The sequence below is a fragment of the Anabrus simplex genome, chromosome 1 (genome assembly GCF_040414725.1).
Source record: "Anabrus simplex isolate iqAnaSimp1 chromosome 1, ASM4041472v1, whole genome shotgun sequence".
Lineage (NCBI taxonomy): Eukaryota > Metazoa > Arthropoda > Insecta > Orthoptera > Tettigoniidae > Anabrus > Anabrus simplex.
Window position 1 is genome coordinate 1,122,723,057 of NC_090265.1, and position 15,236 is coordinate 1,122,738,292.

At 38.0% G+C, this 15,236-nt stretch overlaps 1 protein-coding gene across 1 annotated transcript in view; it reads left to right on the forward strand.

Moving 5' to 3' along the window:
* Mvb12 (multivesicular body subunit 12-like Mvb12) overlaps positions 1–15,236 on the forward strand; it is a 125,616-nt gene that overhangs the window by 23,143 nt on the left and 87,237 nt on the right. Inside the window, exon 3 of the mRNA XM_067137356.2 lies at positions 13,195–13,393. Within this exon, the coding sequence (XP_066993457.1) occupies positions 13,195–13,393 (199 nt within the window). The remainder of the gene's footprint in view (positions 1–13,194; positions 13,394–15,236) is intronic.

The following is a 15,236-nucleotide window of genomic DNA, read 5'->3' on the forward strand; positions in this document are numbered from 1 at the left end:
TTGTTTCTCTTTAACTGCTTCCTTTACCCTGCTGTTCCACCAGGGAGTCTCCTTTTCCTTTTTCCTTCCTGGTAGTCTTTCACAGGTGTTTACTGCACACTTTACAAAACCAGTTCTGAAACATGTCCATTCCTCTTCCACACTGTTCACGTCATCTTTGGGAATTTCTTTCTTCATATCCTCTTGAAACTTTTCCCTTATTTCTTTCTCTTTTAACTTCCATCCCTTTATTTTTCTTTCCTTTTTTTCTATGAACATTATTTTATCATGTCTTAATTTGGCTACCACCACTTTATGGTCTCCTTCGAAATCTGCTCTTGGCATTGCTGTCACATCTTCCAGTTGTCTACGTTTCTCCTTCTCCACCAGAATAAGATCAATCATTGTCTTTGTCTTTCTATCTCTGCAACCATATCTAGTTATTTTTTGTGAGTTCTTTTTTCTAAACCACGTATTGCCAACAATTAATTCATTCCTTCTACAAAAATCTATTACCAAATCTCCATCTTGGTTTCCATAACTATAGGGGACAATTATCTCTTCTTTTCGCTGCCTGTCTGTTCCAGCATGTGCATTCATGTCCCCCGTTGTTATAACGTCTTTGCCTTCAATACAACTTTTCAGTTCTTCTAGAAACTCTTCTAAACATTTGTCTGTATTCCCCGATTGGGATGCATAAACCTGTATAAAATCTATGTTTCCACTCCCAAGTCCAAGTCTAACTTTAATTATCCTGTCACTGATCTGGTCAATTTTGTCCACATATTGCTGTAGGTCTTCTCTCAATATAACACCAACATCATTTGTTGCCATCTTTCCTCCACTCCAATATAATCTGTACCCTTTCTTCAATTCTTTTTTACCTTTCCCCTTCCATTTTGTCTCACTCATTCCCATCATTGCTATGTCTTTCTCCTCCATATACTCTTATCAGTGCTTCTACCTTGCCATTCAAAGTCATAACATTGATGATGCCGATTCTTGTGATGTCTAGTAGCCCACTTCTCACAGCTTCCCCAGAGCACCGGGAACTGTGCGTGACTTCAGGGTGACGCCCTAGCATTTTCCGAGGCCTCGATTCACTCACACTCAATTTTTTTTGTACGATGGATTCGCCACTCCCAAAGGCATTTTATTATCTTCTGCCAGATTCAAATTAGGCCGCCCCTAACATGGAGTCAGACGCCTTTTGTAGCTGATCCTCTGGAGTACAGACAGTACGAGTTTGCCCCTTCCGCCATCTCCACCATACCAAAGTCCATCTTCTCCGCTGTAGATGCCATTGAGATCTTCATCCATAACCCTGGGCAAGGGCCCGCCATATTTATGTCCCCTGGAGAGAGGGTGTCCCAGTATTTTAAAGCCCCCAGGAATTGGGCTACGTGTTGGTCCGCGGGTTGTATTGGGTATTTCAACCAGCCCTACGTACTGTAGGGACCACCTATCCACCACCTGAGGATGCGCTCTGTAGGGGTCAGGTTCCCCTGGTTACTTATTGGAAGTTAACCCCACCCACAAAGGCTGAGGTTATTTGTAGAGAGTAAGACATGTATAATGAATTAAAAACATCGGACACATGAAATAAAATGTTTGCTTAAAAGTTTTTTCTTAAAAGCATGATGAAAGTTAAAAAATGGTGATCGTTAAAAGCTCGGCAGGAGCCTCGCTCCTCGAGGGAGCCTCGCCGGAGGAGATTACCGCGCGGGGCCGTCCGACTCCTCCTTCTCGAAATGTTTTTTGATAAAACAATTTCGGTAATGATCCTTCCACAGGTTCACCTACAGAAACCTTGTTACGACTTTTACTTCCTCTAAATAATAAAGTTTGGTCATCTTTCCACACACATCGGAAACTGCGCGAAGCAGATCCCGCGCACCGGTCCAGAGACCTCACTAAATCATTCAATCGGTAGTAGCGACGGGCGGTGTGTACAAAGGGCAGGGACAAAATCAACGCGAGCTTATGACTCGCGCTTACTGGGAATTCCTCGTTCATGGGGAACAATTGCAAGCCCCAATCCCTAGCACGAAGGAGGTTTTGGCCTGGTCCTTTCGGACTGGGAGGACATGCTGATTCCTTCAGTGTAGCGCGCGTGCAGCCCAGAACATCTAAGGGCATCACAGACCTGTTATTGCTCAATCTTGTGCAGCTAGAAGCCGCCTGTCGCTCTAAGAAGATGTGTTGTCGCCGGTAGCACAAACAGATACCGGATGCGACTATTTAGCAGGCTAGAGTCTCATTTGTTATCGGAATTAACCAGACAAATCGCTCCACCAACTAAGAACGGCCATGCACCTCCACCCACTGAATCAAGAAAGAGCTCTCAATCTGTCAATCCTTCCGGTGTCCGGGCCTGGTGAGGTTTCCCGTGTTGAATCAAATTAAGCCGCAGGCTCCACTCCTGGTGGTGCTGATCGTTAAAACAGTCTTGAGCTGGAGGTCTTTCTGTTTCAATGTTTTTGTTGTCCCTTGGTGTGGTTCAACTAGTATCTGTATACTGTTGGCTTAGTTGTTGTGTTCTGACATGGGCTGATATACATAAGCATTATTGAAGTTGAACTGTCTGATTTTTAGTCTTTAAAATGGATAATACAAATCAAATTAAGAGTTGAAAGATGGTGACTAACAGGAAAAACATTGGATTAAATTCTGAAGAACGAAAATTAACTTACATTATGTGGCCTACTTGTATCTCTCGTGTTCTCTGATTGTGGAGTCCAGCTCTCGACTGACTTGCTCTCGCAGTCAAGACGTAAGACGTGTTGCTACAAGGAAGTGGAGTGGGAAAATGGGCCGGGGCTTGCGGGAGAATGGGAGTATGCGGAATATGTGACTGAAACCGAGTGTAATAATTGTGAGTTCTGTTCCTGTTTTTTACTACAAATAATCTGAATAAAAGTTTCCCGTATTATGTTCTTTTTTTCATTTATCTCATTTATGTTAAGGATGACCCAATGCCGGGTCGAAATGTCTATTTATGTGTAAAGTTTCGTCTTAATTGGACGTAAAAAATATTATAGTATTGACTAGGAGGATATAATAATTATGTACACTTTTGTAAGAAATACTATATTTATTAAAATATTTAACTTGCATTCATCCATATTACATAAAAGTACATTATAACCTGAAGTAGGTTAATAACCCTCTCTCCCCTCTCCAGTGTTGAAAGAAGGTTCCACAGCGCTCTACTCGTCCTACTTCCCCCTCCCCTCTCAACAGCACAGTATACTAGATTTTAACATCCAGTAGGAGGAATTCACAATGCTCCAAACTGCCCCTCCCCTCTCCGCAAGCAGTGTCCTATAGCCAAAACTTTCCATTTACCTCTCCATGACCACAGTCTTGAAATAGTGTTTGGTGACAATGGACTTAACATCGGCAGCCTAGATAAGTACAGAAGATTTTTCATTATATTAATACTTGTAAATTTATTATTTGTCAATACTGGTTCATATTATGACTAAACTCTCTATCATTAACTAGTTTAAGCAACATAAACAATACTGCACACATATATATATATATATATATATATATATATATATATATATATATATATATATACGCATGTTTTTAAGTGATGGATAGAATCTGAGGATGTTCTTGTAGAAGGAAACATGTCATTCTTTGCATAGTAGTGCATATTTTTTACAGGTATGTTTATAGTGTTATAATTTATATTGAAATTGTTAGACAGGAAAGTTTTTATGTTACATTTAACTAAGTTGACACTCAAAAGTATGGCTTCATTCTTAACAACACTAATCCATTCACTGTGCTGGTTGTAATAGCTTCCCTGCTGCCCTATTTTCTTATTCATTATAAAAACCATTTCCCATGTTTGATTTTGTGATGATAATTCTGTAGTTGCCTGACATCTAACTTTAATCTTCCCTTTCAGATTCTCTAACCTACCACAACAATTCGCAGAATGTTGGTATTCATCTTCCTGATGATTGCCCCCTCTCATGTAGTCACCACCCAGAGATCCAGATGGGAGTCTGTTATATCTCAGGAATATTTTATCCAGGAGGAAGCCATCATCAGTACATCTTCATTCATGCAGAGAGAGCTGCATAGCAGTATCAACATAGCTTAGACTTGCTAAATATTATTACAAGGCCATATCAGTCAATCATCTAGACTGCTGCCCTTGCAACTTCCGAAAGGTTGCTACCTCCCTTTTGATGAACTGTTCATCAGTCTGGTCTCACGAAAAGTACCCATCTGATGTGGTTGCACTTATGGCTCGACTTTCTGCTTCGTTGGGACAGAAGCCTTCACACCATGGTATAGTCCATGGTTCCTAGGGAAGGCACTGTTTCTCATGAGATACTAAAATTACAACGTTGAAATTCTTAAAATAAAGAATCTTTACAGTTATTGACAACAATGATATTGATATTGACCATTCTAAACCAACTGTAAGGGTGCATGAAATTTGAGATGCTGCCTATTTAGCCCTATTTTAAAAATGTTGAACTACCCCAGGCAAATGCTGGGGCTGTGCATTAACCAAGGCCATGGTCAATTCCTTCCAGCTGCTAGCCCTTTCATGTCCCATTGTCGTCATAAGATCTGTGTTTGTGTGACGTAAAGCAAATTATAAAGAAAGAATATTTTGGAAACATTTATTGAACAGTTTGTAGTTTTCCAGTTATTCAAAGAACCTTCTTTAGGTGCATAATTTAGTTTTTGATTTTGAGGAATTTAGTGATGCAGTTTTACAAATTTGTGCAACGAAGCTTTGTATAGTTGCTGTGTGTTTAGATACAACCACATTCTTACCTATCTGCACATAATATCTTGTACAGAAGGCTGTGAATTGACCGATCATTACAGTTGTGTGAACCTCCATTCATTCATTTATTTCTTTCTTTCTTTCTTTCTTTCTTTCTTTCTTTCTTTCTTTCTTTCTTTCTTTCTTTCTTTCTTTCTTTCTTTCTTTCTTTTGTTGAGGTCCATGGGACCACGTGATTCCTAACTCTGGTGAGCTTTCTTTTTGGCCCAGTATTCCTTCTTCTTTGCACAGTGGGTTGCTTTCCTTTCCTGAGTCCACTCTTCACTCCTACTCCATGATGCAGTGTTTTAGCTCTCAGTGATGGGAGTGTGTCGGATGTTCTGATCAGCATTCAAAATTTATCCCTGTTGAATATATCCTTGGGATCTATTTTTCACAATTGTAGGTCTTTTCAAACCAGTTTCGTCCAGTTAGCATTTGTCCCCTTCACTCTATAAATAGTGTTAAAGATTCTTGAGGTCGGTTGTCCATTCGACTATGTGACCTTAGACGATAAGTCTCCTCTTTCTCATGGCTGTTGCTATGCTCTGTAAGTGTTAGTAGTACCACTTTGTTAGGTAGACAATAGGTTTGTGATTAGTAGCAACAGAGGGTGAAACAGTATGGGTTTTACAGTACCCGTGATTAGTACCCTATATGCGGAACACTACAGGCTTACATTGCCTGTGGTTAGTACCATTATGACAAACACCACGGGTCTGGGCTTTGCGAGCGATACCGTGGGTCTGCATTGCCTGTGATTAGTACCCACTATGTGAGGAACACCACAGGATAGTACGAGTCCCTATAATTAGTACACCTATGTGAGGAACACCATGGGTTTGCTTTGCCTAGGAGTGGCGTCGTAATGTGATAAATACCATAGGTCTGCATTACCTGTGAGTAGTACCGCAATGTGTGGAACACCGTAAGTCTACGTTACTTATAATTAATACCGCTATGTGAGAAATACCATGGTTCAAAGCGATAAGTACCATTATGAGGGGCTATTAACCTGGATTTTGGACAACAAGCATTATCGATTCAGGATTGTGCTTTGGAAGCAGTCCCTTGGTCAGTACAAACCCTGTGGGTGGGGGCGGTAGAATAACACCCACGATATCCCCTGCATGTTGTAAGAGGTGACTAAAAGGGGCCTCAGGGGCTCTGAACGTAGTAGCATGGGTTGGTAACCATGGGGCCCTTAGCTGAGTCCTGGCATTGCTTCCACTTACTTTTACAGGCTCCTCACTTTCATTTATCCTATCCGACCTCCCTTGGTCAACTATTGTTCTTTTCTGACCCCGACGGTATTAGAGCACTCGAGGCCTAGGGAATCTTTCATTTTCACGCCCTTCGTGGCCCTTGTCTTTCTTTGGCCGATGCCTTCTTTTTTCACAGTGTCGGATCTCTTCCATTTTTTCTTTCAGATTAGTGTTACATAGAGGATGGTTGCCCAGTTGTACTTCCTCTTAAAACAATAATCACCACTACCACCACTTTGGTTAGTATTGTGTAAATATAGTTCCTGGGAAAGTGGGGCATTGCGGGTCAAATCCACCGTTTCTTTTAATTTCATAATCGTCATCATCTTTTTTAATTCTAGTCAGTGGATTACTTTTGGAATTACAGTTGAACCTGCTTTATACGTAACTCTTTTCTGCGTAATTCGTATTTGTACGTAATTTCCTTTAGGTCCTAGCAAAATATAATTTAAAAAAGCGTGTTAGGTAAACCTTATTTATACGTAATTTGCTGTTATACGTATAAAGTGTCAGTGAAATATAACTGAGTTTTGCGTAATTGTACTGAGAATGTGCTTTTTAAAAAGAAACTACTGTATTTACGAAGTTTCCTATTTGTCGGCGTAGGCGGAAGTAGAGTGATCAGGTTTCGGTGCTGAAACAGAACACAGAGTTTCGCCGAGTGACATTGTTGACCCTTACTTACTGGCATCTTAACAAAGGCGAGTCCCCTTCACTCCTCCACTACCTTCGTCATTTTTAACACGCCGCCAAAGATTAAGATACATTATAAGCAAAGTGGGCTGTTTTGGTGCGGAAACAAAAGAAAATACAGCAAATTTGTTTGAATATGAGAATTTCTTTCGTGGAACAACGGAGAAGTAAAATGTCCACGATGCCGGTATGTGGTGTTTTCTGTTGAACAGTAGTTTTGTCATTCAGTTGCTTTTGATTAGCCATGGAGAACAGAAAAAGGAAAAGTTATATGAGAAGTGGATGTTAATCCACACAAAACAAAAACTGAAATCGCTTCAGACTTAGGGATTGCTTATACCACACTATGTACAGTCATCAGTAAAAGAAACTCTATTTTGGAGGAGTTCGTGAAACTTGGTACAAAATCAGTGATGCGCAGCCATCAGCAAGAGGGAAGGTACGTAGATTTGGAGAAAGCACTTTTCACATGGTTCCAGCAAAAGCGGGATGCAGCTCTACCAATTAGTGGAGACATGCTGAAGACAAAGGCGATAAATTTAGCTAAAATTACGAGTATCACTGCTGCTTTCAAGGCTTCATCAGGCTGGTTGCAAGGATTTAAAGATCGTCATGGAATCACAGGGAGAAACATTTGCGATGACTCAAAATCTGCAGACGACGTCACGGTGCAACACTGGAAAGAAGAGGTTCCGCCGGGTATCGTAAGCGATTATCAACCTCAAAACATCTACAACTGTGATGAGACCAGCCTATTCTACAATCTCCTTCCTAATAAAACATCAGCTGAAAAAGGTGACTCATACCATGGAGGGAAGAAAAGTAAAATTCGTGTAACAGTACTCGCCACCAATGCAGATGGATCTGACAAACTTCCTCCACTTGTGATAGTAAAGTTGAAGAATACAAGGTGTTTTGAGGGTGCGAAAACAAAACCTAAGGAATATGAATCTAATGGAATAGTGGTTGAAAAAACTGGACATTAAAATGAAAAAGAAACAGAAGAAGATCCTTCTTCTTATGGATTGTCATGCAGCACATCCACCTCAAATCGTTCTGGAGAATGTCCGAATGGAATTTTTCCCTCCTAACTGTGCCAGTGTTCTACAACTGCTTGATTTGGGCATCATTGCAAATTTCAAAGTGCATTATAGAAAAATGCTGGTTCAACATTTAGTAACACTGAGTGATGCAGGAAATTAACCTCTCTCCATTAATTTGCTACAAGCCATGGACTTTATTTCGGCTGCCTGGAAGCAGGTGTCATCCTCCACAATCAGCAGCTGTTTCCTCAAAGCTGGTGTCTTACTAGAAAAGGGTGCCTCTAATAATGATTATGGGGACGAAGTTTTGTCTGGCAATGAGCTAATGCTACCGGAGTGTGTAGAATTCGATACTTTTGTGCATTTCGATGACAATCTGGCTGTATGTGGAGAACTACCAGATGAAGAGATTATTGCTGATGTATGCCAACAACGCGGCGGTAATGGACCAGCTACAAGCGATAGTGACATTGGAGGTGGAGATAACGACTTGAATCTTGACACCTGAACTGAGTGAAGTGTTAAGTGCAATCCAAGTGTGTAGGCGTTAAATCAGTGCGACATGCTGGGGCTGTACCTTAATTAAGGCCACGGCCGCTTCCTTCCAACTCCTAGGCCTTTCCTATCCCATCGTCGCCATAAGACCTATCTGTGTCGGTGCGACGTAAAGCCCCTAACAAAAAAAAAAGATCAGTGCGAAAAGTTGTAGTGAAAATGCTTCGAATTCATTACTACGTTTGCTAAAGGAGGTTTATACTCATAATGCAAGCCAAACTATCTGATTTCTTTAAGGCTGGGCCAAGTTCAAAATAATATTTACTGTCTTAATGTATTTATTATTTGCAAGGATTTACACATGTAGGTCTATTTCATTTTTTCAGTAAATATGTGATGTATTGCGTAAGTCTGATTTCTAAGTAATTCTGAGTTACAAGTAGTTTTTTCTCTTCCCCTTGATATACGTATAAGTCAGGTTCAAATGTATTTTTAACTTTCACTATTGTGAGCTGGATCCACTGATTATTTTAAATTCATATTCATCCATTCATTCATCATCACGTTTTGAATTCTGGTCAGTGGATGAATTTTGGACTTTTAAATTGTCATTATATTTTGTACCATTAGGGGCTGACTACCTAGTTGTTAGGCACCTTTAAACATCAATCATCATCATCAGCATTACTGAAAGTTATACTATGGTTTCATAGTGTCGAAGTTTTAGGCAAAGGGAAAATGGATTTGTACTCGTAAACAATATTACAGAGATGGAAATCTCTCTCCAGTTTGCTACAACAGGCTTTCATGGCTAGATCCTCACTAACATTCGAGGTTATCCATTCTCCGAAGTATTCATAGGAGTTAATCATCTTTATTACTGTAACTGTTGTGAAACATATGTTTCCAAACAAGCTGTTATTCAGAACTGTATTAAATTTTCTCTTTGGTCAAAATTTAAAACATTCATCTGTTTGAAAATATGCAAACAAGACCAGAAGAATAAGACTTTGCTTATTTTTTGCTGAAAGTTAGTAGTGGAGATTATCTTTCAGTGAATCATAAATTGCTAAATCATTTTTTTTATTTTTTTTATTTACTGCTCTCTTATCATTGCAAAGCAAGACACCATCTCTGAAATATATGCGAATAAATTTGAGCCACCAGAAGATGTTATAAATTTGTCCAAAATTGCCATTCTTGCCCCTAAAACAAACACTGAGATCATATCATTTCTAAAGTTGTAGATCTTACACTCGGAATGACCAGAACTTATACCATTGTTAATAAGTTAATTACTGAAGATGAAAATGAAACTGAAATTCTGGTAGTTTCTGAGTATTCGGGAGATAGTAGGTTCGAACCCCACTGTCGGCAGCCCTGAAAATGGTTTTCCGTGGTTTCTCATTTTCACACCAGGCTGTACCTTAAGGCCACGGCCGCTTCCTTCCAACTCCTAGACCTTTCCCGTCCCATCGTCGCCATAAGACCTATCTGTGTCGGTGCGACGTAAAGCAACTAGCAAAAAAGCTAGTTTCTGAACATCTTAGAATTAAGTGACTTGCTATCTCAAATTCAAACATGGAGCAATTGTAATGTTAATAAGAAATTTAAATGCTTCTCAGGGGTTTCTAAACGGAACAAGATAAATTGTATGGAAGTGCATGGCAATTGTTTGGATCATAGGTAATAAATTTCATATTATTCCGTATTGAAGAGCAATATAATGTAAAACAAAAGCTAAAGGTTTCCACCTGTTCATTACTATTTATTGTAACCTTAAAAATGTTACATATATTTGATTAAATCAGTTTCGGTCTTGCTAGAGACCATCATCAGTCCAAATCAAAAAGTTTAGGCAAGACATGAATTATAGATAAAATTTATGAAGCAAGCGTGTGTTGTTGATATTCAGTGTAAGACAAGTAAAAATTTGGATGTTAAACACTCATCACGATCACATGTCTTGTGTAAGTTCTCAGTTTTCTTCCAATTTGAAGAATGTACTTTACAGAAGACCAGGTGAAACACTTAAAATTCTAGCACTTGAAGAATTGAATGACCTGCTTAAGCAGAAACGTATCAGGAAGAAGAAGAAGAAGAAAACAATGACTTGAAGAATCTTCTTGAATTCAGTTCAGTGTGAACAGATTAATGTTGATGGGAAAGTGTTAAGATGTTCATTTGTTTCCAATATGGATCATTGAAAAAGTTGACAGAACAAAAGCAAAGAAATAGAATAGAGCTGAGTTGTAGATGAGAGGTATAATGTAGCCTAAGGTGGGGCTGTGGCATGTGGAATGGTGAGCGATTGCTGGAGGGATTTAGGAGAAAAATAAAGAAGGGGGTTTAGAGTACTTATTTTTATTGAAAGGAATTAATAGATCACATAAAGGGTCTGGTTTTTCTGATATCTCATTAAGGTTGAAATTGGGATGAAAGAATTGATCCAGGTGGATGAAACAATTTTCAAAGAGATTGAGCAGAGAGCCCTTAGTAACCATTTTTAGATCTTGATCAATTTTCGTGAATTTATGCTTTGAGTCCATCGTATGTTTTCCCATAGCTGAGAATCTATTATATTTACATGAATTTACAAGTTCTAAGTACCTCGTGTCAAAGTTTCTACCTGTTTGGCCGATATAGGTGGATGGACAACTACCACATTTAAGTATATAAACACCTGATCTATAGAATTTATAATTATTGAGTTTGTGTTGTGTAGAATTGATGAATTATTATTGCCTGTTTTAAAAGATATTTTTATATAATTTATTTTGAAATTTATAGAAATATGGTGTATCTGTGGATTATTAAAAGAGAAAATGGAAAATAAGGTTTTGTTAGGTTTTTCTTCTTTAGTGAGGGTAGTGGAAAGTCGATGTCTGACTTCACTTATTATTCCTTCAATGAAATGTTTATTATATCCATTGGCCTTAGCTATGTTGCTGAAATGAAAATCCACAGCCTGTTTCCAGTCATTTGACCAGGTCAGGAATGGAATGAATGAAGCCCCTATCTAGTGGCAGGAATAGGAATTGTGCCAGCTGCCGAAGCCTGTCGCACTCCTCTGGGGCAATGATTAATGAATGACAGATTACATGAAATGATATTGGAGAGTGTTGCTGGAATGAAATATGACAGGGAAAACCGGAGTACCCAGGGGAAAATCTGTCTCGCCTCCGCTTTGTCCAACACAAATCTTACATGGAATGACCGGGATTTGAACCACAGAACCCAGCGGTGATCGGCCGGCACGCTACCGCCTGTGCCATGGAAGCTCTGATGGTGTTTAATTCATGTACAGTATAAGATCTTTTTTTAACATTGGGATATTGAATGCACGATGAACCATGGTGTAGTATGCAGCACGTTTGTGGACTTGTGGATGTAAAAAGTCTTTATGAATGGTGTTTATGGTTTGCATAGGTATTCTATCAATTTTGAAGCTACCGGAATTATGGTGTCTTGAGATTGTTTAGTCTAAAAAATTGATTTTATGTTCATTTTCTGATTCTAGAGTGAATTTGATATATAGATCAAGTGTGTTTAAGATTGAAAGGGTGGTGGTAGAGTCGAGACTATAGTATAGTCTACGTATCTGGCCCAAAATTGAATGGTGTTGAAAATATTACTCTTAAAAATTCTGGTGTGTTCTAAATTATCAAGGTAGATTTCAGGTAAGATTCCTGAACCGGTGACCCCCATCGCTAGACCTATTTTTTTATGTATATATATAGTGTTGTTAAAACTAAAATAATTATTTAAAACTAATTTTAAAATAGAAGTAAATTCAAAAATTTCAAGTTACTTAATTCACTGTATTTTGTCTAATTCTGCTTGTATAATGGAACAAACTTGAGATATGGGGGATGCTGCGACACATATTATCAATATCGAATGAATGGAGTGGTTTATTTTGTCAACTAGTTCTTTAGTGTTTCTAATAGATTTGTTCCCTAGAAAATGGTAATTTCTTGCCTTAACGTTTTTGATTTTGACTGATGATGGTCTCTAGCAAGACCAAAACTAAATTCATCAAATATATGTAACTTTTTTTAAGGTTACAATAAATAGTATTGAATAGGTGGAAACATTTAACTTTTGTTTTGCATTAAATTGTTTGAATCTCAAAAGCATTATGGGATTAAGTGTTGGACAGAGAGCTTTGATTCCTAGAATTGATTTAGCACCATCCAACACTACTCTTCCATTAATTTTAAAGGATGCCAGTTCCGTATTCGCCTTGCATTCAATAAGATGATTAACAAAACTCAAGGTCAGACTGTAGACAGTGTTAGTATTTATTTACCCCAGCCTGCATTTAGCTGTGGCCAGCTATTTGTAGCAATTTCTCAAGTATGATAATTTGGCAGTTTAAAAGTACAAATAGAGCCAACTAGCCATAGGATAATAAATGTGGCGTTACGGAGGTGCTCTAACAATAATACATTCTACACACATTGGAGCAAAGTTTCTCTGCAAGTAGGTACTGCACACTTCAGTCCATAAGTTTATTCCTGGTGTCTGTATTTAGCCACTGCTAACTACACGTAGCAAATACAGTTGCTCAACAATTTCAAAGTGTCAGAAAAATAGTTTTATCAAAGCAAGGACTTAATAGTCCATTAAATTTCAATTTGTAAATGTAGATGAAGCAATCATATAATATTGTCTCTTTCTATGATAATATGATTTTATTTATTTTACTGTGCTTTGTGTGTGTGTGTTATTTTCTAGTGTCACTCATTGTTATATGTCTTGTTTCCATAATGATGGTCTTTCCGAGATAGTTTTAATGAAGACATCTGGGAAATGGAAATTTTTACCTAAAGTAACTTTGTTGATTGTAGGTGTCATAACATACAGCAAAAATTTGTTTCCTTAATTTGTTGACATATGTTCTTCCTTTAAGGTATCTCGGACACATGATCAAGATTCTGACGCAGACTTATGGAGAGAAGGATGGATATTTGGTCGGAAGGCAACACGGTATCTTTGCCTCTCTAAGACTGAAGGAATAGCAGATTACATTGTTGAGACTGTGATAGTAATAAATGAGAAAGAAACTCCTCCTGATGGATTTTCTGTGTTGGTTCGCACTGCAGACACAGGTAGAAATTTATATTATGACTATTTTGCAATTATTTCAAGGATTATCAAGGTACACAAACTACCCAGGCTGCTGATACTGGTAATTCTTGTAATATTCTTTCCCCAAAATTTTTATACTCATAGAAGAGTAACAAAAATAGAAATTAAAAATCTTGGCCAGTATTTTACATTTTGAATAAACTGGAATAATTTATCATAACTGATTTTGTTGTCTGCAATGGTATGATGGCATTGCTGTAACAGTGGTATCAGAATGAATGGCCAGTTATTATTATTGTTGCTTTCCTGAAATATTTTTCTGTACTTTCAGACTTACTTGAAATGTTACACTTAGTCATGCGGGGGCAGATTCCCTATCAGTTGTTCACCTAGTATTTTCTTAAATTATTTCAAATGAATTGGAAATATATTGAACATCTCCCTTGATAAATTATTCCATTCCCTAATTCCTCTTCCTAAAAACTAATATTTGCCCCAATTTGTCTTCTTTAATTCCAACTTTATCTTCATATTATGATCTTTCATTCTTTCAAAAAATCCATTCCAGCTTATTCATCTAGTAATGTCATTCCACATAATCTCCCCATTCACAGCTCAGAACATATTGCTTAGTCGAACAGCTCGTTTCCTTACTCCCAAGTCCTCCAAGCCCAAAGTTTGCAACATTTTAGTAGTACACTCAACTCTCGATTTATCGTAATCACATCAACCGTGTTAAGGCTTAACTGCGATCTCAAAAACACTGAAAATGCAAGAGTATTAGGAGTTACAGTAATACAAACACGACAAATAGTTAGGCATGGGGCTGCCTTGGAAAATTTCGAGTCTTTGGTGGAGTATATCAAGGGCCAGGATGATGCTCTCTTCACCGAAAAACTTGTTTTGAGAAACTTGAAAAGCAAAACAAAGAATGAGTGTTTCTCAGCACAAAAGCAGAGAACCATGACTGATTATTTTCAAAACAGTAAAGTCTGAATATTTTTCTTTGACTTACTAGTTTCAATGAAAAGTGCTGTTTATTTTTCGATTCATTAACTGATCTAAGTGCTACTTTTACTGCAACGTATTGGGTAAGTTTATAAAAAAACAATACAGTGGTATCATTTATTATCATTTTAACTGTACTTTCAGTAAGCCTGTTCTATTTTTAAATTTTTGCAGGTTAACCACGATTTTATTTATCTAGAAAGCCTTAATCTTACATTATCCCGGTTAATTGAGAGTTGAGTGTATTACTCTTATATCGGAAATCTTGGGAAATCCACACTGACAAAATTTAAGATTTGATTTTGATCTTTTGCTAACAAATGAGTAGTTCACAATCTTTTATAGCATCCTTGAATGACTTATTAATGCAAATATCATAAAATATACTGTAATAATGTTATTGATTTCATGCCCAATACCTACTTTTACGGTTTTTGGAGACTCCAAGATGCCAGAATTTTGTTTCACAGGAGTTCCTTTGCATACCGATAAATCTACAAACACAATGCTGGCATATTTAAGCACCTTCAAATACCTCCAAAATGAGGCAGGACTAAACCTGGCATTATTGGTGCAGAAAGCCAGTGCTGTACTATCTGAGCCACTCAGCCTGACTTTAATCCAAGCATCTGGGATTGAAGCTCTGGTATTATTCTTCCAGAGATAATGGGTTCAGTGTTGTAGCACTGAAGTGCTGTTTTCTTTTCTAGTGTTCACATCCTGCAAATACTGCATTTACTTGTGTATACCACCCCCCCCCTCCCTTGGCTTTTCAAGATGAAAATTAAAAGAAAAAAAATCTTGTATACAAGACCCCCCAACGTAATTTGTCAGAGAAGAACAACGATTCCGCTT